The sequence below is a fragment of the Anneissia japonica genome, unplaced genomic scaffold (assembly GCF_011630105.1).
Source record: "Anneissia japonica isolate Jap-2015-1 unplaced genomic scaffold, ASM1163010v1 scaffold287722_len911783_cov160, whole genome shotgun sequence".
Classification (NCBI taxonomy): Eukaryota; Metazoa; Echinodermata; class Crinoidea; order Comatulida; family Comatulidae; genus Anneissia; species Anneissia japonica.
The window spans coordinates 707,931-724,213 of record NW_022711579.1 but is presented as its reverse complement, the minus strand read 5'-3'; the positions used below and the strand labels follow the sequence as shown (position 1 = coordinate 724,213).

Here is a 16,283-nt window from a genome sequence, read left to right as displayed (position 1 = left end):
GGCCTATATCATCAAATTTTTGTCATTAATTAAGTTGTTACCAACAATAGCATGTGATTTTTCTAGAGTATTTTTGGTACTAGTTTGGACTGTCGTCAGCTGTATTGGTAAAGCAGTCGAACGTTGAACGGATAGGCCTATATTGTTTATTAAAGAAAACTAATTATAATATTCTAATCTATAATATCCATTAATCATTATCTTTGAATAAGTAAATAAAGTATATTATTTGTCATTTTGTTCATAAAAATATCGAAATACAATCGACTTGCTTCTACATTAATATAATGTCTCCACAATACACCAGTCTAATCAAGCCATATCAATATCGAATCAAACCAATCAATATAATATAAACATATTTAACAGATTATATTATTATAGCCAACATACATTAATTTCATTTTATTGATGGTTCATTAGCACATTAGGTATTTTGCTTTTGGTTTTCAAAAAAAATCCATCCTTTCTCAGTTTTCTGAAAAGTGTTTGTGTCATTTTCATTACTCGCTTTCGAAACAATTACATTTGTCACATAAATGTTGAGAAAAACCCTGATTTAAACCCAAGACCTACGACTACCGTTCGGCTGCTCTACCAGCTGAGGCAAAGCGCCACTGATAACTTCCTTAATCTTCCCATTAGCATCACATGCTTTTTTCAGTGTTGCAGAGTAAACAACTTCTATATTATAATGATAAAATAATACTTAGGTATTACACCTTCGACCAGCCTTCGTATAAACTATATTCTACAATGTTATTAAAACTATAAAATATATGTATATGTATAATTATTTATATGTATATGAATACAACAAAAATAAAAACAATTGTCTATTACTTTAATTGAAATAAAATAAAATGTAAGGTAGTCTTATTTTACAAGGTATCGCCTTCATCTTCCCCCATTGATCTGGAAAAATAGATGCACATACCATTGTACAAACGCTTTGGAGAAAGAGTAGGCCTAAAAAATGAGGGGTTTGTGTTAGTGTGCAGTGGATTATGTAATTAATGAATTGTGAAAAATTACACAATAAAACAGCTACTGGTTGAGTTATTGTTTATCATTGTAAACATTTTTTATAATTTTAGATAGGATTTATGTTTGTGTCAATCTAATTAAGTTACTTCAGCTATGTATTGCATTAATAATTACTTCGTAATACATATTTTCGTCACATTCTTATAATCAATTATGGCAATTTGTGGGTGAAACTTTGTGCTTGTGACTAAATAATACCATAAGTGTTATAACGAGATAATGAGATATTTTATTACGTCTATAAGGATTTTTTTTTAATTGCCTTCCATTGGTCAATTTATATTTAAAGCAGAAATATAAATCATTTTATAATGCCATTATGGTTCTGTCGCATGGCCAATGGTTAAATCACGTCTTCTGTTTGCAAAGGGTCCTGGGTGTTTGCCACCCGGCCTGACCCTAGACCCGTTGTCACCGAGGCTAGATAACCTCAAGAATATTACCACTGCTTCAGTTTAATACGGATTCTATTGTGAGATTACAGTATTGTGTAAATAGAATAAAAATGCAAATACTCCAAACTGGAGTGACGCATAGTATTAATTTTTAGAAAGTTATTATAATTGATTCAATAGACCTAAAACTATTCTGTCTCTGCTCACAGCTTCGTTTCACCAGTTTGTGGTGGCTTAGTCCTTGATCCTGGTGTGGGTTTTGGGCTAGGCCTAGGGCTTGGGTTGGCTTTGGGAGGCTTTGGTGATATTCTCGGTGACTTTGGTACATCATATGTCGCAGAATTTTCGCCATCAGACGGGGCTGGATGATGCTCTACTTTGCTATCTTTCTTCCAGGGGAAGGTTGTGTCTTTATCATTTGATGCTGCAATGAATAAATGAATTACATTATAATTGTAAGTATTAATACAGCCTTCAAAACTTAGTTCAGCATACTCATATCATTACTATTGATTTGTCATGAATATCCACCATTGACATTATCAATCATCCTTAATAATATTCAATTTCGATTTCAATTTATTCATAATCCTCAAAACAAGAAGCACATAAAGATACAAATAGTAGTATATAATACCATTATACTATTCATCATCATCATCATCATCATCATCATCAACCTCATCATCATCATCATCAACATCGTCATTATTATTATTATTATAAACAGGGCCTATCAATATACCTCCATTTCTGACAACCGCCTTGGTTTCCCTCTCAGCAACCGTCTCATCTTCTGCAGGTAAGAAAATAGATAAAAATAGTCCAATATAAAAAAAAACAAAACAACAATTCATAAAGTACGTTTCACGTTTCCTCCGCTTACGCTGTACTTTCGTGGAGCTTAGCAACAATATCCAAGCGTCGGGGCTTAGCAGAACATTGTATTTTAATCACGTACCTTCTCTTAGTAATTGTTCCTTGCTGCCATTTCTCATATGAGCTCCCCTGACCTGTAGTCGACTATTTCGTGGTGATTCGTACAGTCCTTCTTTCCTCTGTGACCGCCTTCTTTCACTGCGCATCATGTGCCGTAGATGAAGATGCACACTTCGCTGCATAAGATTCTTAGGCCCTGAGATTTCTTCATCAGGTAAGTAATGGCGAGATATACGGTGACTCTTCTGTTGTGAAAAAAAAAATGAAGATATGGAATTATATATAATATAACATAATATAATATCATTTGATCATCATTCTATTGTTTACATTGTTTATATATGTTCAGAATACCGCTAAGCATTTTGGGCTTTGATGACTTTTTCCACTTACCCTATTGCTAGGCCGTCGGAAGATTTTGTCCAGGTTGTTATCCTCAAGAGCTGTCTCTGGTTGATTCTCTAAATCAATTACAGATTTTCTGTCTTTCCTAAAACATACAAAACAAAGAAACATTTAAATATTGGCGAATATATTATTATTACATCGAATGTAGACCTATCAAATGGATCACTAATATTATTATTAATTATGGTGCAACAGATAAAAACAGATATCCTATTAAATCTGTAACTTGTTTTTGACAAGACATGCATTCGTATTGCCTTACTTTGCTGGTTCTTCCATGGCAACCATTGCATCCTCGTCCACCCCAAGAAGGTTACTCATAGATGGACTGCTGCCGAATGGCACGAAGCCTCCCTGCTCTCTCAAGTATTCCAGCGCATCCTTCTCGTTCAACTTCTCAAAGACTTTGATGATGGTGGTGTCCTTAGCAGCGTGCTTCTCTCTGATAAGAATGTGCTGGAAAACCTTTTCGTTCAGAACATCCCATCTGTAAAACACAATTGAAAATTCCTTTTATTGACCAGTAACTGAATTTGGTCATATTTCTATATAAATAGATTATAATTCAAATCAAACAGAAGATTCATATAAGACACAGGGTGGCTCCAGGAATTTGCCGCCAGGGATCCATCAAGTCTGACGGAGAAGTATCAACCAAGGGGCCATAGATGCAGAAGGCGGGCACTGCAATAAAATATGTTGGGGTGAGGATTAATTTTACGACCATAACAACAGGAATTGGCAATCAAAATAACGTTGTTTGGATCAGCAAATTAATAATTTGCTGATTCCCTGTTCTTTTACCTATTCTAGTTGTTTATTTTGACAATTAAAATTTACGTCATGTTGGCTTACCTTTTATACCAGTAGTGGTGTCCATGGTGACCAAGAACATCCTCTATTCCTGCCATGAGATGCTCATTCATCTAAGATAATTAATTACAGATGATAGATTACTTTATGTAATAAACTTATAAAATATGTATGATATCTGGCTTGCATTCATGTAATTCTACAGTAGTCATCTCCCTACTCTTTATCAGGCATCACCACACCAACATGGTTATTATAGTGATGGTGGTAGTTGTGGTGAAGATGATGGTATTATGATGGCATTATCTTCATAATCAAAACCATCACTACACCACCATTAATATTATGATGGTGTTGGTTGTGTTAATCGTGATGTTTGATGAGGATTATTTTTGTGTTTGTTGTTAAATAGTCATTACTGTGTGTGGTGTTGATGTTGTTGAGGATGATGGTGATGATGCCGATGATGATAAGAATGGTGATGATGATGATGATGACATGGGGTGATGAATGTGATGATGATTACTACAAAGATGATAATATTGATGCCTCATCATATTATAAAAAGATATGAGCTGAACTGATAAGACAGAAAGCTTCAAATATTCTTTTAAACTTCCCCATCCCTTTCCAACCCATTGCATGTCTCATCAATCCAAAATTAGCCAGTCAGAATGAGCTTATTTTCAATATTGGAGGGTGTGAATAACAATTCCACTACACTCACCCGCACATAAATCTGCTCAGTTAATGACGGCTTGTGATGATCGGCTCGTTTTACCCTCAAATATTCAACAATTGGTTTGATCGTACTACCCTACAAAGGAATGTTGAAATGTAGTTATCGCAAATTGACATCTTTTACAAAAGTTTTCATCTACTTCATTAATCGTAAATTTAACCTTCTGCATAATGTGCTATAGGATAAGAAAATATGGTGTTTAATTACACTTACAATTTATGACATTTAAAGCCATGGTTTCGTTAAAATTGCAACCCTGCCCCACAGTGTTTTTACACAAGGCGTATCTGTAACCAACGGAATCTAAAAGTCTCCGATTCGACCGATAAATCAGCGACACCGAAAGACTGTCGGCGATAACATGTAGCGATTTTATGGAAACCAAGCTTTTAAGTATAATTGTATTATGAATCAAAACAGCGACAGCCAAATTTAGAGTTATATGGTAGAGTACCAGTGAACAATTTCATACGTTGAAACATATTCCTTAATTTTGAGATTATCAAAAACGAAGTTAAAAAAATAATAAATATTCTTAAGTGCGTCTACATGCAAATTGTTTGTCGGTATTAACATGCTACCAAACTATTAATATGGTCAATCATGAGACTTGACAATATTTATATTATGTCAATTGTTTTCGAGTAATTATACATAATAGGCCTAATGTGAGCTGTCGTGAAAAAATGAGTCTTGTGGTACGCCAGGTCAATTTGATATATTCCAGAAAATATATCTGAAAATTTCGACAAAAATTGGGTTTCAATTTTTCTGATAAGTTTAATATGTATATTTTATAGTAGCAAAAGTTTCAAATTGAGTTATCGAAAGTAATCAAGTTTTTGAGGCACATTTTTTAAAGCTACTTTTAAAATTGATAGGAAAACCAACACACTTTAGGGGCGATGTTCTCTTAAGTATGATTTTAGACAACTCAACTTTAAAATGTTCTTACTCCGGTTTTTACTCAACCTAGGAACATGATTTAAAAACCAAAATAATGCTTATATATTCATCTATAAAAATATATCGAAAACTCATTTCATTTTTCATTTTTCGTACCACAAAATTCAATTTGTCACGACAGCTCACTTATTATGCCTATAGAAATAATAGCAAATTTATGTACCTGTATAAACACTGTGAACATGACAACCACTATAGTCGTTGTAAAGAAAATCGCTCTACTTTCAACAAATTCCTCGAGTAGAGCAACAAGTGCAAAGGCTATAGCACCTCGGATACCCCCATAGCACATAATAAACTGGTCCTTGTGAGTCACTTGGGCCAATCGGAATTTGTTTGCTAAAAACGTCTGCCATATGACACCTAGATGAAATAAAATTCAAAACAATTTTATATTTCTGATCTAATTCTTATAGTTCGAACATAAATTAATACTTTGGGCACGTGAAATAACATACATACACACCCACACATATAATAGGCTTACGTTATTGTATCTCTTACCAATAAATCGGTATAGCAAACAGAAAATGAGGGTGAAAATGACAAAAGCTGTGTCCCACTTATGTTGATCAGAGTCCACCAGGGTTGTTATGCCTAAGAAGATGAATATGATAGTTTCACTGATGCTACTTAACATCTTCATGAAGTACTTAATGGTTGTGTGCGATTTCTGCGAGATGTTCTCTTCTACATACGGCTTCATGAACATGGCACAGAACACAATACTGAAAACAAAATAATTAACAATATTGATAATAATGGTAATAATAAATTTACAAAACAATATTATTTAAGTTTACTATTTTAATAAGTACATAATATAAATAATAAATTAATAATTATATTAATGGTGATAATAATTTTTGCATTATCAAACATATTTTTGATTTAAATAAATTGATCGATTAATTGATTGATTGATTCAGTATTTTATTGATTGATTCATAGATCAAATGATTGACTAATTGATTGATTAATCGGTCGATGACCGATTGATTGATTGATTGAATAAGTGATTGATAGGGCTCTTGATTTAATTGATTGGCTAATTGAATGATTGGTTGATTGAGTGTTCAATCGATCGATCAATTGATGACCGATTAATTGATTGATTGAATAAGAACTTACGCTAGGATGCCGGACAAATGGAAGATTTCAGCAGTAAGGTAGGCCATGTAGCTCATAATAAATACGATAGCTGGTTCGATGACACGGACTTTGTGTGTGAAACGAGTGATGAAGGCGGACATGATGCCCCAGATTAGACCAATCAATGTGCCACCGATACTGACAACGAAGAAACTAGCAAAACCACTTGCTATATCTGAGCCCGGTATTGTACCCACTTCTCTGTATATCTCAACAAAGTCAACAAATGTGTGATAAAGTACCTGGAAAAATAAAAAATATTGAGTTTTATGTGAAAGTAATGTGAATGGCTAAATCATAAAAATACCAAAAGGTTTTATTTTGTTCTCTTATTGTAAGGGACAGACAAGTTCTGGTATGGTCTCTTCAACTTCAATGTTGGTTACCGTATTGTACTTGTATTGTTCTTTTTTTATTGCGGTAATTCAAGTAGTGTTGCCTTTTAATATTTTAAAATGTTGAACGCATCTTGTAAAACTTAAGTGAAATTCAGAGTACAGTACCTCACTTATAGTGCGATTTCTAGTGTTCAATTGAATGAATTAACGAATCATCGACGAAATGAATGATTGAGTGATTGATTAAGTGAACGAACGCACGTACGCACAAACGAGCGAACGAATGTTAACAATCAATAGATAAAAGCTAGATAACCATCCAGTCAATACTAATAATTTCCAATTTCAAATTATATTTGGAATTGGGTATTTTTTTTTAAATATGCCCCTGGACTTACCACAGTCACTGCGTCATTAAGAAGTGATTCACCGAACACCAAAATATGTAAGACCTCGTTAACGTGCACCTCCTCAAAAACTACCAATACTGCCACCGGATCAACAGCAGATATTAGACTCCCAAACACCAAACATTCCAGCAGGATGATCTTTTCGCTGACAATGCCAGATGAGGCGATACCGTACATAGTAAATCCGACCATCATAGCATTAAAGAGTGTTCCAACGACGGCGTAAAGAAGAATGGTGCCGAGGTTGTCGAAGAAGGATCGTGCCGGCATGAAATAGCCTGCCTCCAGCATGATCGGTGGAAGAAGCACGAGGAAGAAAAAGTCGCTATCTAGTCTGGAAAGCTCAGCGAAGCCACTGTCACTCAGATGGAGTATGCCACCAATGAAAAATCCAACGAGGATTAGGAGGCAGCTCTCTGGGATAACATTTGGTAGCTTAGTGTAATGAAAGCCTAATGGAATGAAAAAATAGTGTGTTAATAACAGCAAATTACGGAGTACGGAGAAATTTTATCAATGTGATTTTAAACAGAAAAAAAACTATAATAATTGTATAGGCCTATTTTTGGAAATTGTATTCAGTTATGACGGTAGTGAGAATTGTGATGTCTGCAATTTTAAAATATTTACAAGAATTGACATGTCTGTATTGACATGTCTGTATGTAATAACTGATGTTGAGTACGGTATGCTAAAGCTCTTGGTTTTTGTGATTTATGAATCGTCAGACACCTTAAAATAATTTCACTATATTTTTTTAATCAAATATATGTTATGTCTATATAGAATAATAAACCTTTCCGGGGTGTCAATCAAAGTTAACAACCTACCAATCAGATCAGAGCCAGGAATACGCACGTGCCTAACCATTGAGGAATTAGTTTAGACTAAATTTTAAATAAATTTAAACTAATTCTTCCATAATTCCACGCGTGTTGGTCTAATATACCCAAACGCATGTGTGTGTGTGTTTGGGGGGTGTATGTTTTAACGCTTTCGTGCTGTGGGTACCTTAGCAACAATATCCAATGGGTGGGCTTAGTTGAAGTACATTGATATGCCAAAGCTCGTAAGTCACAGTAGACATAATAATATTGTAATTCATGCTCTTGGCAAGAACAAATGTACTGAGGTTTACGTCTGTCACTGTTATTTTCCTCGCTTCTTTAATTTACTACTTGGTACAGAAGATAGTCTGGCAATCAGTTTAATAATGTTTCATAAGAGGTGTCAAGCAGCAGTAGGCCTACTTCTTTCAAGACTAGTCTAAAAACAACAATAAGCAATTGTACGTCAGGTTTTGAGGACACTACAGAAAATAGAAGCCGAAGAAGGAATTATTTCCTTCAAACATGCCTGAAGCCCTCATTTTTTAAGGGATATAAATAACATCGCAAGCGCATTTTTATTCTTTCACACATTCCGCGGTATAAAATCCTACAGGACCAGGGGTGGCGCCATGCGTGATGTCTCCCATAATCTAGGAAATGAATTAAAAATTGAGTATTTAAAAGTATTTGTCCTGGCAAAGGAATGAGAAAATTTAAGATTGTCTGTATGTAGCGCATTAATAGAAATATACGAGAAGATGTCAAGGTGATATAAACAAAATAGGCACTTGCATATCAAATCTATCTTTAATTGAAATCAAATTAAGTTTAGTTAGCCTATCTTAATAAGATGAATAGCAACTTTTAAAAGGAAAACAAGCTCTTGTAGCCCTTCTCTGTATACTCTCAAGCTTATGTATGTGGCCAGATTGATATGGGTACCACGCTCGTACACCATATTCAAGTACGGGACGGACAAGAGTTGTGTAGAGTTTGAGAGTGACAGATGGATTGTTAAACGGAATTAGACGTTTATTAAGACTTGGTAGTAATAGCATTGACATCTGTCTCTTATACACATCTTAAGCCTTTGAAAACCCCTAAATTGTCAAAATTTTCGGGGCTTCGCCCCCTGGACCACTTTCAAAACCTTTTATCGAAGCTTGACCACGCCCACATTGCTTTTGTCGGGGAAATCTGAACCCTTGTCGGGGGCATCGGCACCCTCGTCGTGGACCTCGCTCCCCTCGCCCCCCCCCCCCCGTCGGGCAAATCCTGGCGCCACCCCTGTACAGGACTACTTATATCGTCATTTTCACCGTCATCTTTAACCTTACCCCCACCACCATCATCATTAGGCCACTATTATGTACAAAAGACGAATTAGGACTACATATCTGTTACAAACAAATACCCCAAATAAGTTATTATGTATTTAAGATGTAGCTTGGTGGTTAAGATGCCTGTTCCAATCCCGAGGCCCTGGGTTCAAATCGTGTAACAGCACATATTCTCAAGAGTAAAAAGTCGGAGGCACTATATGTATAGTGATCAGACGGGAATAGGAAAATTCAGTGCATATAAAGTGGAATTTAAGCGCTTTGATGTTCAAAAGAAAAGGCGCAAAACAAAATTCCAGCCATTACATTAAATAACTGATTACACTTTTCTGATAAACAATACAGATAAACTTAAAGATGTATGAAATCATTATCACAAAAAGGAAGTAATTATCATTATCAATATTAGTACAGCCATAGTTTCAGGTTCGGACTACTGTCTTTTTTATTGTTTCAAAGATTGAGAAAGTGGCACTTGGGTAAACAGTAAATCAGTTATAAAATTTTGCTAGGCAAATACTTAAATCTTACAAATATATATATATATATATATATATATATATATATATATATACTATACTACTATACTACTATATACTACTATATATATAGATATATATATATATATATATTAATTAACTGAAATTAACCTTAACAAATTCAATTTTACAGAAAAAAATCCATTAACACATTCCATTTTACATAAAAATTTCACTGCCACATGCCACAGAATACATTACATCTGCGGAAGCGCAGTATACTCAATATTAACAATTATACAGTACCCTAAGAATAGTGTGTTGATTTTCTGGATCTATAGGCCCATAAAAGTAAATATATTAAAGGAATAAAATTGCACCACCATATTTTTCACATGGCCGCTTTGCAAAACCAATTCATAAACAGATTTACAAAGTCAAATATCAAAACGTAAACAAGATAATGAAAATACTGTACATAGGAAAAATCATAAAAGATGAAATCAAGACTTTTTAAACTAGACCTGTTAGTATAACAAGCAGTACAGCAATAGAAGAAAGCGTAACATAGATCAAGTTCGCTTCTGCCATAGAGAACATTTTCTCTTATGCTTCTACTAAATATGTCATTTTGCAGTCTGAATTGCGTACGCCCGTGTGTGTATGTGATGTATGTTTATGTCAATTGACCTTGATATGAGCATGCGCAGTTCATTTTACGAAAATGCTTATTATGTTCCTGTCTGTTCCTGTCTGAATACTAATGGATGTCTTGCTGGTTTTATTGTTCGTTCTGTAATATTAATATTATATTTGACCATATAACGAAATGAATTGCTTTGATTTTAATAGCCATTTTTACTACATGAAGATATCGTTACCGTATATAATTGTCATCCATTACCCCGTTTATATGAATTTTAAATTGCAGTCATTTTATTTCGAAGTTGTTCGCGTCAGGAATTTAAATAGGAGTGATTTTTTCTCCCTTCCGGACGTGTTATCGTAATACGCCTACGTTCACAGAACATTGCAAGTGATTCGGGTGGGAATCAAACCCACGACCTCCAGACAACTAGTTTTGTGCCATAACCACTAGCCCACCGATCTTGCGCTTAATGTGTGGCTAGTGTTGAATCTGATCCCCAAATAGCAGCGGGTAGTACAATGCTATATTAGGAAAATTCACCCCCCTTGTACCTCCAACAGGGGCTCTGCTCAAAGACTCTCGCTTCGCTCACACACATTCACACCCCACCCTTCCTTAACGGGCTGTATCCGAACTTGCGATTAAAAGTCCAAAAAATTACAGCTCTTCATACGGATTAATATTGTTCGTATCTCCATTCTTTCCATCATGCTCTGCCATTTGATTTATTCAAATTTCCCAAAATTTCATTTCATTTATTTGTCTCAAACAATTAAAATGTACATAAACAGAAACGACAAAGAACAATCACAAAAGTAAAAAAAACAGAGACAGGACACTCCAAAGGTAAAATCAATCACTGTCGAGTGGAGGCCCTTTACAAGAAAAACACAATACATACAATATAAAATTCTTCAGAAAGATTTAAAAAATTAAAAAAATTAAGAGTTAGCGTAGTGTTCATTCAGATTGCTAAGAAAATATTTGTAACTAGTATTAAGGAGAGAATTTCGAAGGTCAGCAGGTGATGTCTCCCATAATCTAGGAAATGAATTAAAAATTGAGTATTTAAAAGTATTTGTCCTGGCAAAGGAATGAGAAAATTTAAGATTGTCTGTATGTAGCGCATTAATAGAAATATACGAGAAGATGTCAAGGTGATATAAACAAAATAGGCACTTGCATATCAAATCTATCTTTAATTGAAATCAAATTAAGTTTAATTAGCCTATCTTCATAAGATGAATAGCAACTTTTAAAAGGAAAACAAGCTCTTGTAGCCCTTCTCTGTATACTCTCAAGCTTATGTATGTGGCCAGATTGATATGGGTACCACGCTCGTACACCATATTCAAGTACGGGACGGACAAGAGTTGTGTAGAGTTTGAGAGTGACAGATGGATTGTTAAACGGAATTAGACGTTTATTAAGACTTGGTAGTAATAGCATTGACATGATCCCCACAGCTAAGTTTAGAAGAAATAGTAATCACAAGATATTTGTGTTTATTTACAATAGAGAGTTCTGTGTTATCAAGATGGTAAGTTTTTATGGAATTTATATTTACTGATGAGCGAGTGATTTTCATCATTTTACATTTAGACGGATTAAGGCGCATATACCATTATTTTTGCTCCATTCATTAACGTTCTTTATGTCATTTTGAAGTATTGTTTCATCATTTTGAGATCTGATAGCACAGTATAGGACTGTATCATCAGCATATAAAGGAATATGGGACTTAACAATATCAGGTAAGTCGAGAACAAATAAATTAAACAAGATTGGTCCCAAAACAGACCCTTGTGGAACTCCAGACGTTACATCAGATGAATAGGAGGAAGCACCCCGATAATTAACTTTTTGAGTACGGTTATACAAGAATGACTTAAACCATTTCCAGACCTGCCCACAAATTATGAAGTTTGTTTAGGAGAATGGAGCGATTAACGGTGTCGAAAGCACTACTCCATTCCAAAAATATCACGTCTATGTGAGGGGGCTTTCTTTCGTCCATTATTTTAGCCCAGTGATGGTCAACAGCCCTAACCAGGTTAGTGCATGAACGGCCACTCAATAAACCATGTTGGTAATTGGAATAAGTCCAAATGTATTCATGTAGATTTCTAAGTGGTTTGATACAGCTCTTTCTAATTTTCCAACTACAGAACAAAGCGAGATGGGTCCATAGTTTGCAATGCAAGACCTGCTACCAGCCTTGTGCACAGGTGCTATGCTCGCACGCTTCCAATCTGTAGGTATTTCTCTTCAAAGCTTCAAAGAAATATTAAAAAGTCGGCTGAGTGGCTCAGATATATAGATTGCAAATATCTTCAGCATGGATGTTGTTATGGCATCCGGACCAGGACTTTTACCAAATTTAAGTTTATTTATCAGTTTAAGAATTTCATGACTACAGGTTTGAATATTATCTAAAAAAGGAAATATGCCAGCATGGTCCCTGCACAAAAGCTCAGGAGTGTTAGGAGTCGCTTGTTCAGAGAAGTTGGAAGAAAAATAATCATTAAATGCTTGAGCAATCTGAGATGCATTACAAATCGTAGTCTCGTTAATTCTAAAATTAGATGGTACAGGTTGTGCTCTTCGACTACGCACATATGACCAAAAGGCCTTACCATTATCTGAGCACCTATTTGCTAAATCAGTTATATATCTCTGATATGCAATCTTTGTTTCAAATTTTACCTTATTTCTATATAAAATCACACCATAAACGTACGTTTTCAGGTCATGTTTGTGTCAGTTGTTATAGGTTTGATTAACGGTCCGGAAAGGTTCATTCTTTATTTCTATTAATACCGTATATCATATCGAAGGAACACAATGTAGGTCTACGTAAAATGAAGAACTATGAATTACATAGTATATTAATATTGATTTCAAATCTATTGCATCGTATATACATTGAAGCATAAAATGACTTGACTAAAAACTTAACCTCTCAACCAGGAAATTCATAAGGCTCAAAAGTTCGTCTGAACTACTGTATTGTTGACTGAAAGTGTAAAATGACTAGTGTACAATGGGAACCTTTAATAACCTCACAAATCAAGCGATTAAAAAACCCCAGCAATATCAAATTGATTAATGCAATGAATAAATATTAATTGAGACGTAACAAAAGAGGAATTTAAAAAATAAAGTAAAAAAAGATGATTTCCAAGCTGCGACATATAAGCTTTTCTAACTTACCCAGCTGTCCTATACCCCCCCCCCCCCCCCCCCCGCATGGAAAAAGGGCATAACTGACATTTTTGGGCGAAATTGAGTTATATAGCCTAGTGGGATCAGTACATCATGTTACACATGTACACAAACAAATTTTAAAAAAGTGTCCCCCGGGCTAGATAGGGGCATGGCAAAATGGCATGACTACACAATTTCAGTAAATTCCCAAGGCAAAAGGGCATAACTGCAAAGATAGGCTGTGATACACTTAAGCGTGACGTTCTTTCAACAGCCAACCAATCAGAAGAGAGCTTTCTCCCTGGTAACAATGAAGGTTGCTTGTTTAGTTTTATTATTTTTATTATTCTTACTGTTTGTGCACTCAGTTTGTAAATAGAAATTGGTTAAATAGTATGCTTCTTGACAGTAGCATATGTTTAGTTAACGTTAGGCAAACATGATAAGTCTAGTTAATTAGTGCTATATAATCTTGCCTTACATTAAATGGCATACAGTGGAATACTATGGAAATAAATCTATGGAAAGATAGTAACTGTTTAATAAAAAAATAATTAACCATGGCAGAATAACAATTCCTATTTTAACTAGAAATATAGACTTATAGAAAAAGGAGGTCTCCGGTGAGAATCGAACCCGCAATCTCTCGCTATCTCGGTGAGCATCATACCGTTTAGACCACATAGGCCCGTACGTTATCATTTCGGACTGTATTATTATCTATTTGATTTATACTTTATTTGTGTTTGTTTTCTTACCTGGCAAAGCATGAAAAGGGTTAATAACCGGAAGTACACGCTATATTTTCAATAAAGTTGTGGTAAATTATAAAATCTTCGAGTTTCAATTTATGTACGGTATCATTTGCCTATGCAGCCTTTCTTATTGTTATTATTATTATTATTATTATTATTATTATTATTATTATTATTATTATTATTATTATTATATATGGCATTGTTTCTACCATTATTTATATATATGTAGTCATAAATATTTTTTTTTTAAATGGTATAGTATCTATGATCTTTACGTTATTATTCCTTTATTTGAGCATTTTTTTTATCATTATTTGATTATATAACAGAAGAATCTGACAACGAAAGAAAATCAGCTTCCACAGGCACTCAAAGTAGAGATCATTCGCATAAGCAACATGGCGGACGCCGCTTGCTGTTCCTGAATATTTTTCCTTATGCTTTTAAATATTATTATAAATAATATCATTATTTTGTTTTAAATTATGATAATTATAAAATGATGTTATAATATGAATGATTTATCATGTTATTTTATTAGATATTATCATCAGTAACGTCGAGATGTAGATATCTAAAAGGCTGTAGCTTCTGAGATCTTCTCCCCGGACCATTTGGGCCTTACTTGACCCTCCTCGTCCCCCTAAGTAGCCTCCAGACCCCTGCAATTTGGACCTTAGCAGTTCCAAGGAACCAAGAGAGATGTTCTCCTAGGGGACAACCTAATGCCATATACACGCTGTAAAGCGGATCTATTAATAGATATCATGTCAAATAACCGTTGACAAATCTATTACAAAGCACATTTATGTCTTTTTACTCTAGTACCAAGTGGTGGCAGAGTGTGGTCTAAATTTTCAGGGGTGGATAAAGTGAAAATGTGGGTAGGGAGGCCATGGGACTGCGAAGCACCAACCGAGAGTGGGAGAATGTGTTTGTGGTTGAAGTAGGCCTATGCTTGACAACAGATGCTGATAGGCCTACATGACATTAATTTGTCTTCTTCCACACATGAGTAGGTCTATCTGTCCTCGTCTGCAAGTATGCTCCCGGGGTAATGGAGCGGCTGTGGCGACATTGACAATGCCTATCAGTGGCGTCGAGAGCCAGTAAGGGCCCCGGGGCAACATCTCACATAGGGGGGCCCCTCCACTTGGGACCGCCACTCGGCCGCTCCCCAAATTAAGTCTCCTCCTAAGAGTTTGTTCTTACAACAAAAGTTTTCATCCTGGCTTGGGCTCGGGGCCTATGGAGATTTTGTTCTTACCCCGAAAAGTTTTCATCTTGGTCCGGGCCCCCCAGTATACCCGGGCCCCAGGGCAGCGAGCGCCCCCCCCCCTCTCGACGCCACTGATGCCCTTTCCTACAGAAAATACTTAGAGGAAGGCACTCTCATCTTAAACTTAAACAGGAAAAACTTTAAAATTCAATTTTTTGTTTTCGCAACATCAAAATAGCAATACTTGTGGTTGTTATAGGAAATTCTCGGGAGACTGAAGTTCAATGTTATTTAAATTTTCAATTGCAAAGTAGCTATGTCACTAATCAAAAAACTTCCACTACACACTTTGGGTATGTTGTAGTGAAGTAGGCAATAAAATGTTTCATGAACCTGACCACATGTCTAAGATGATTTATAATCAGTGGGATGGATCTATGATCATTCTCAAATATAAGCGGAAATTTGGAGGGACAAACTCACCAAAAGCGACACAATCCTCTCATTCGGGGTAGTTTGAATCTATGAACCTATACCATTATATATAAATAAATAAAGGTATATGATAGAGCTTATATATATATATATATA

The 16,283-nt window shown here is 35.1% G+C and overlaps 1 protein-coding gene across 1 annotated transcript in view; it reads right to left on the bottom strand.

Moving 5' to 3' along the window:
- Window positions 1-1,294: 1,294 nt before the first annotated feature.
- LOC117107532 (Na(+)/H(+) exchanger beta-like) overlaps window positions 1,295-16,283 on the bottom strand; it is a 16,959-nt gene continuing 1,970 nt past the window's right edge. Inside the window, exons 2-12 of the mRNA XM_033249230.1 lie at window positions 7,199-7,662; window positions 6,442-6,704; window positions 5,815-6,038; window positions 5,474-5,673; window positions 4,330-4,419; window positions 3,645-3,715; window positions 3,052-3,276; window positions 2,775-2,871; window positions 2,404-2,626; window positions 2,188-2,238; window positions 1,295-1,866 (exon numbers count right to left, since the gene is read on the bottom strand). Of these exons, the coding sequence (XP_033105121.1) occupies window positions 1,646-1,866; window positions 2,188-2,238; window positions 2,404-2,626; window positions 2,775-2,871; window positions 3,052-3,276; window positions 3,645-3,715; window positions 4,330-4,419; window positions 5,474-5,673; window positions 5,815-6,038; window positions 6,442-6,704; window positions 7,199-7,662 (2,129 nt within the window). The 3' untranslated portion in view covers window positions 1,295-1,645. The remainder of the gene's footprint in view (window positions 1,867-2,187; window positions 2,239-2,403; window positions 2,627-2,774; window positions 2,872-3,051; window positions 3,277-3,644; window positions 3,716-4,329; window positions 4,420-5,473; window positions 5,674-5,814; window positions 6,039-6,441; window positions 6,705-7,198; window positions 7,663-16,283) is intronic.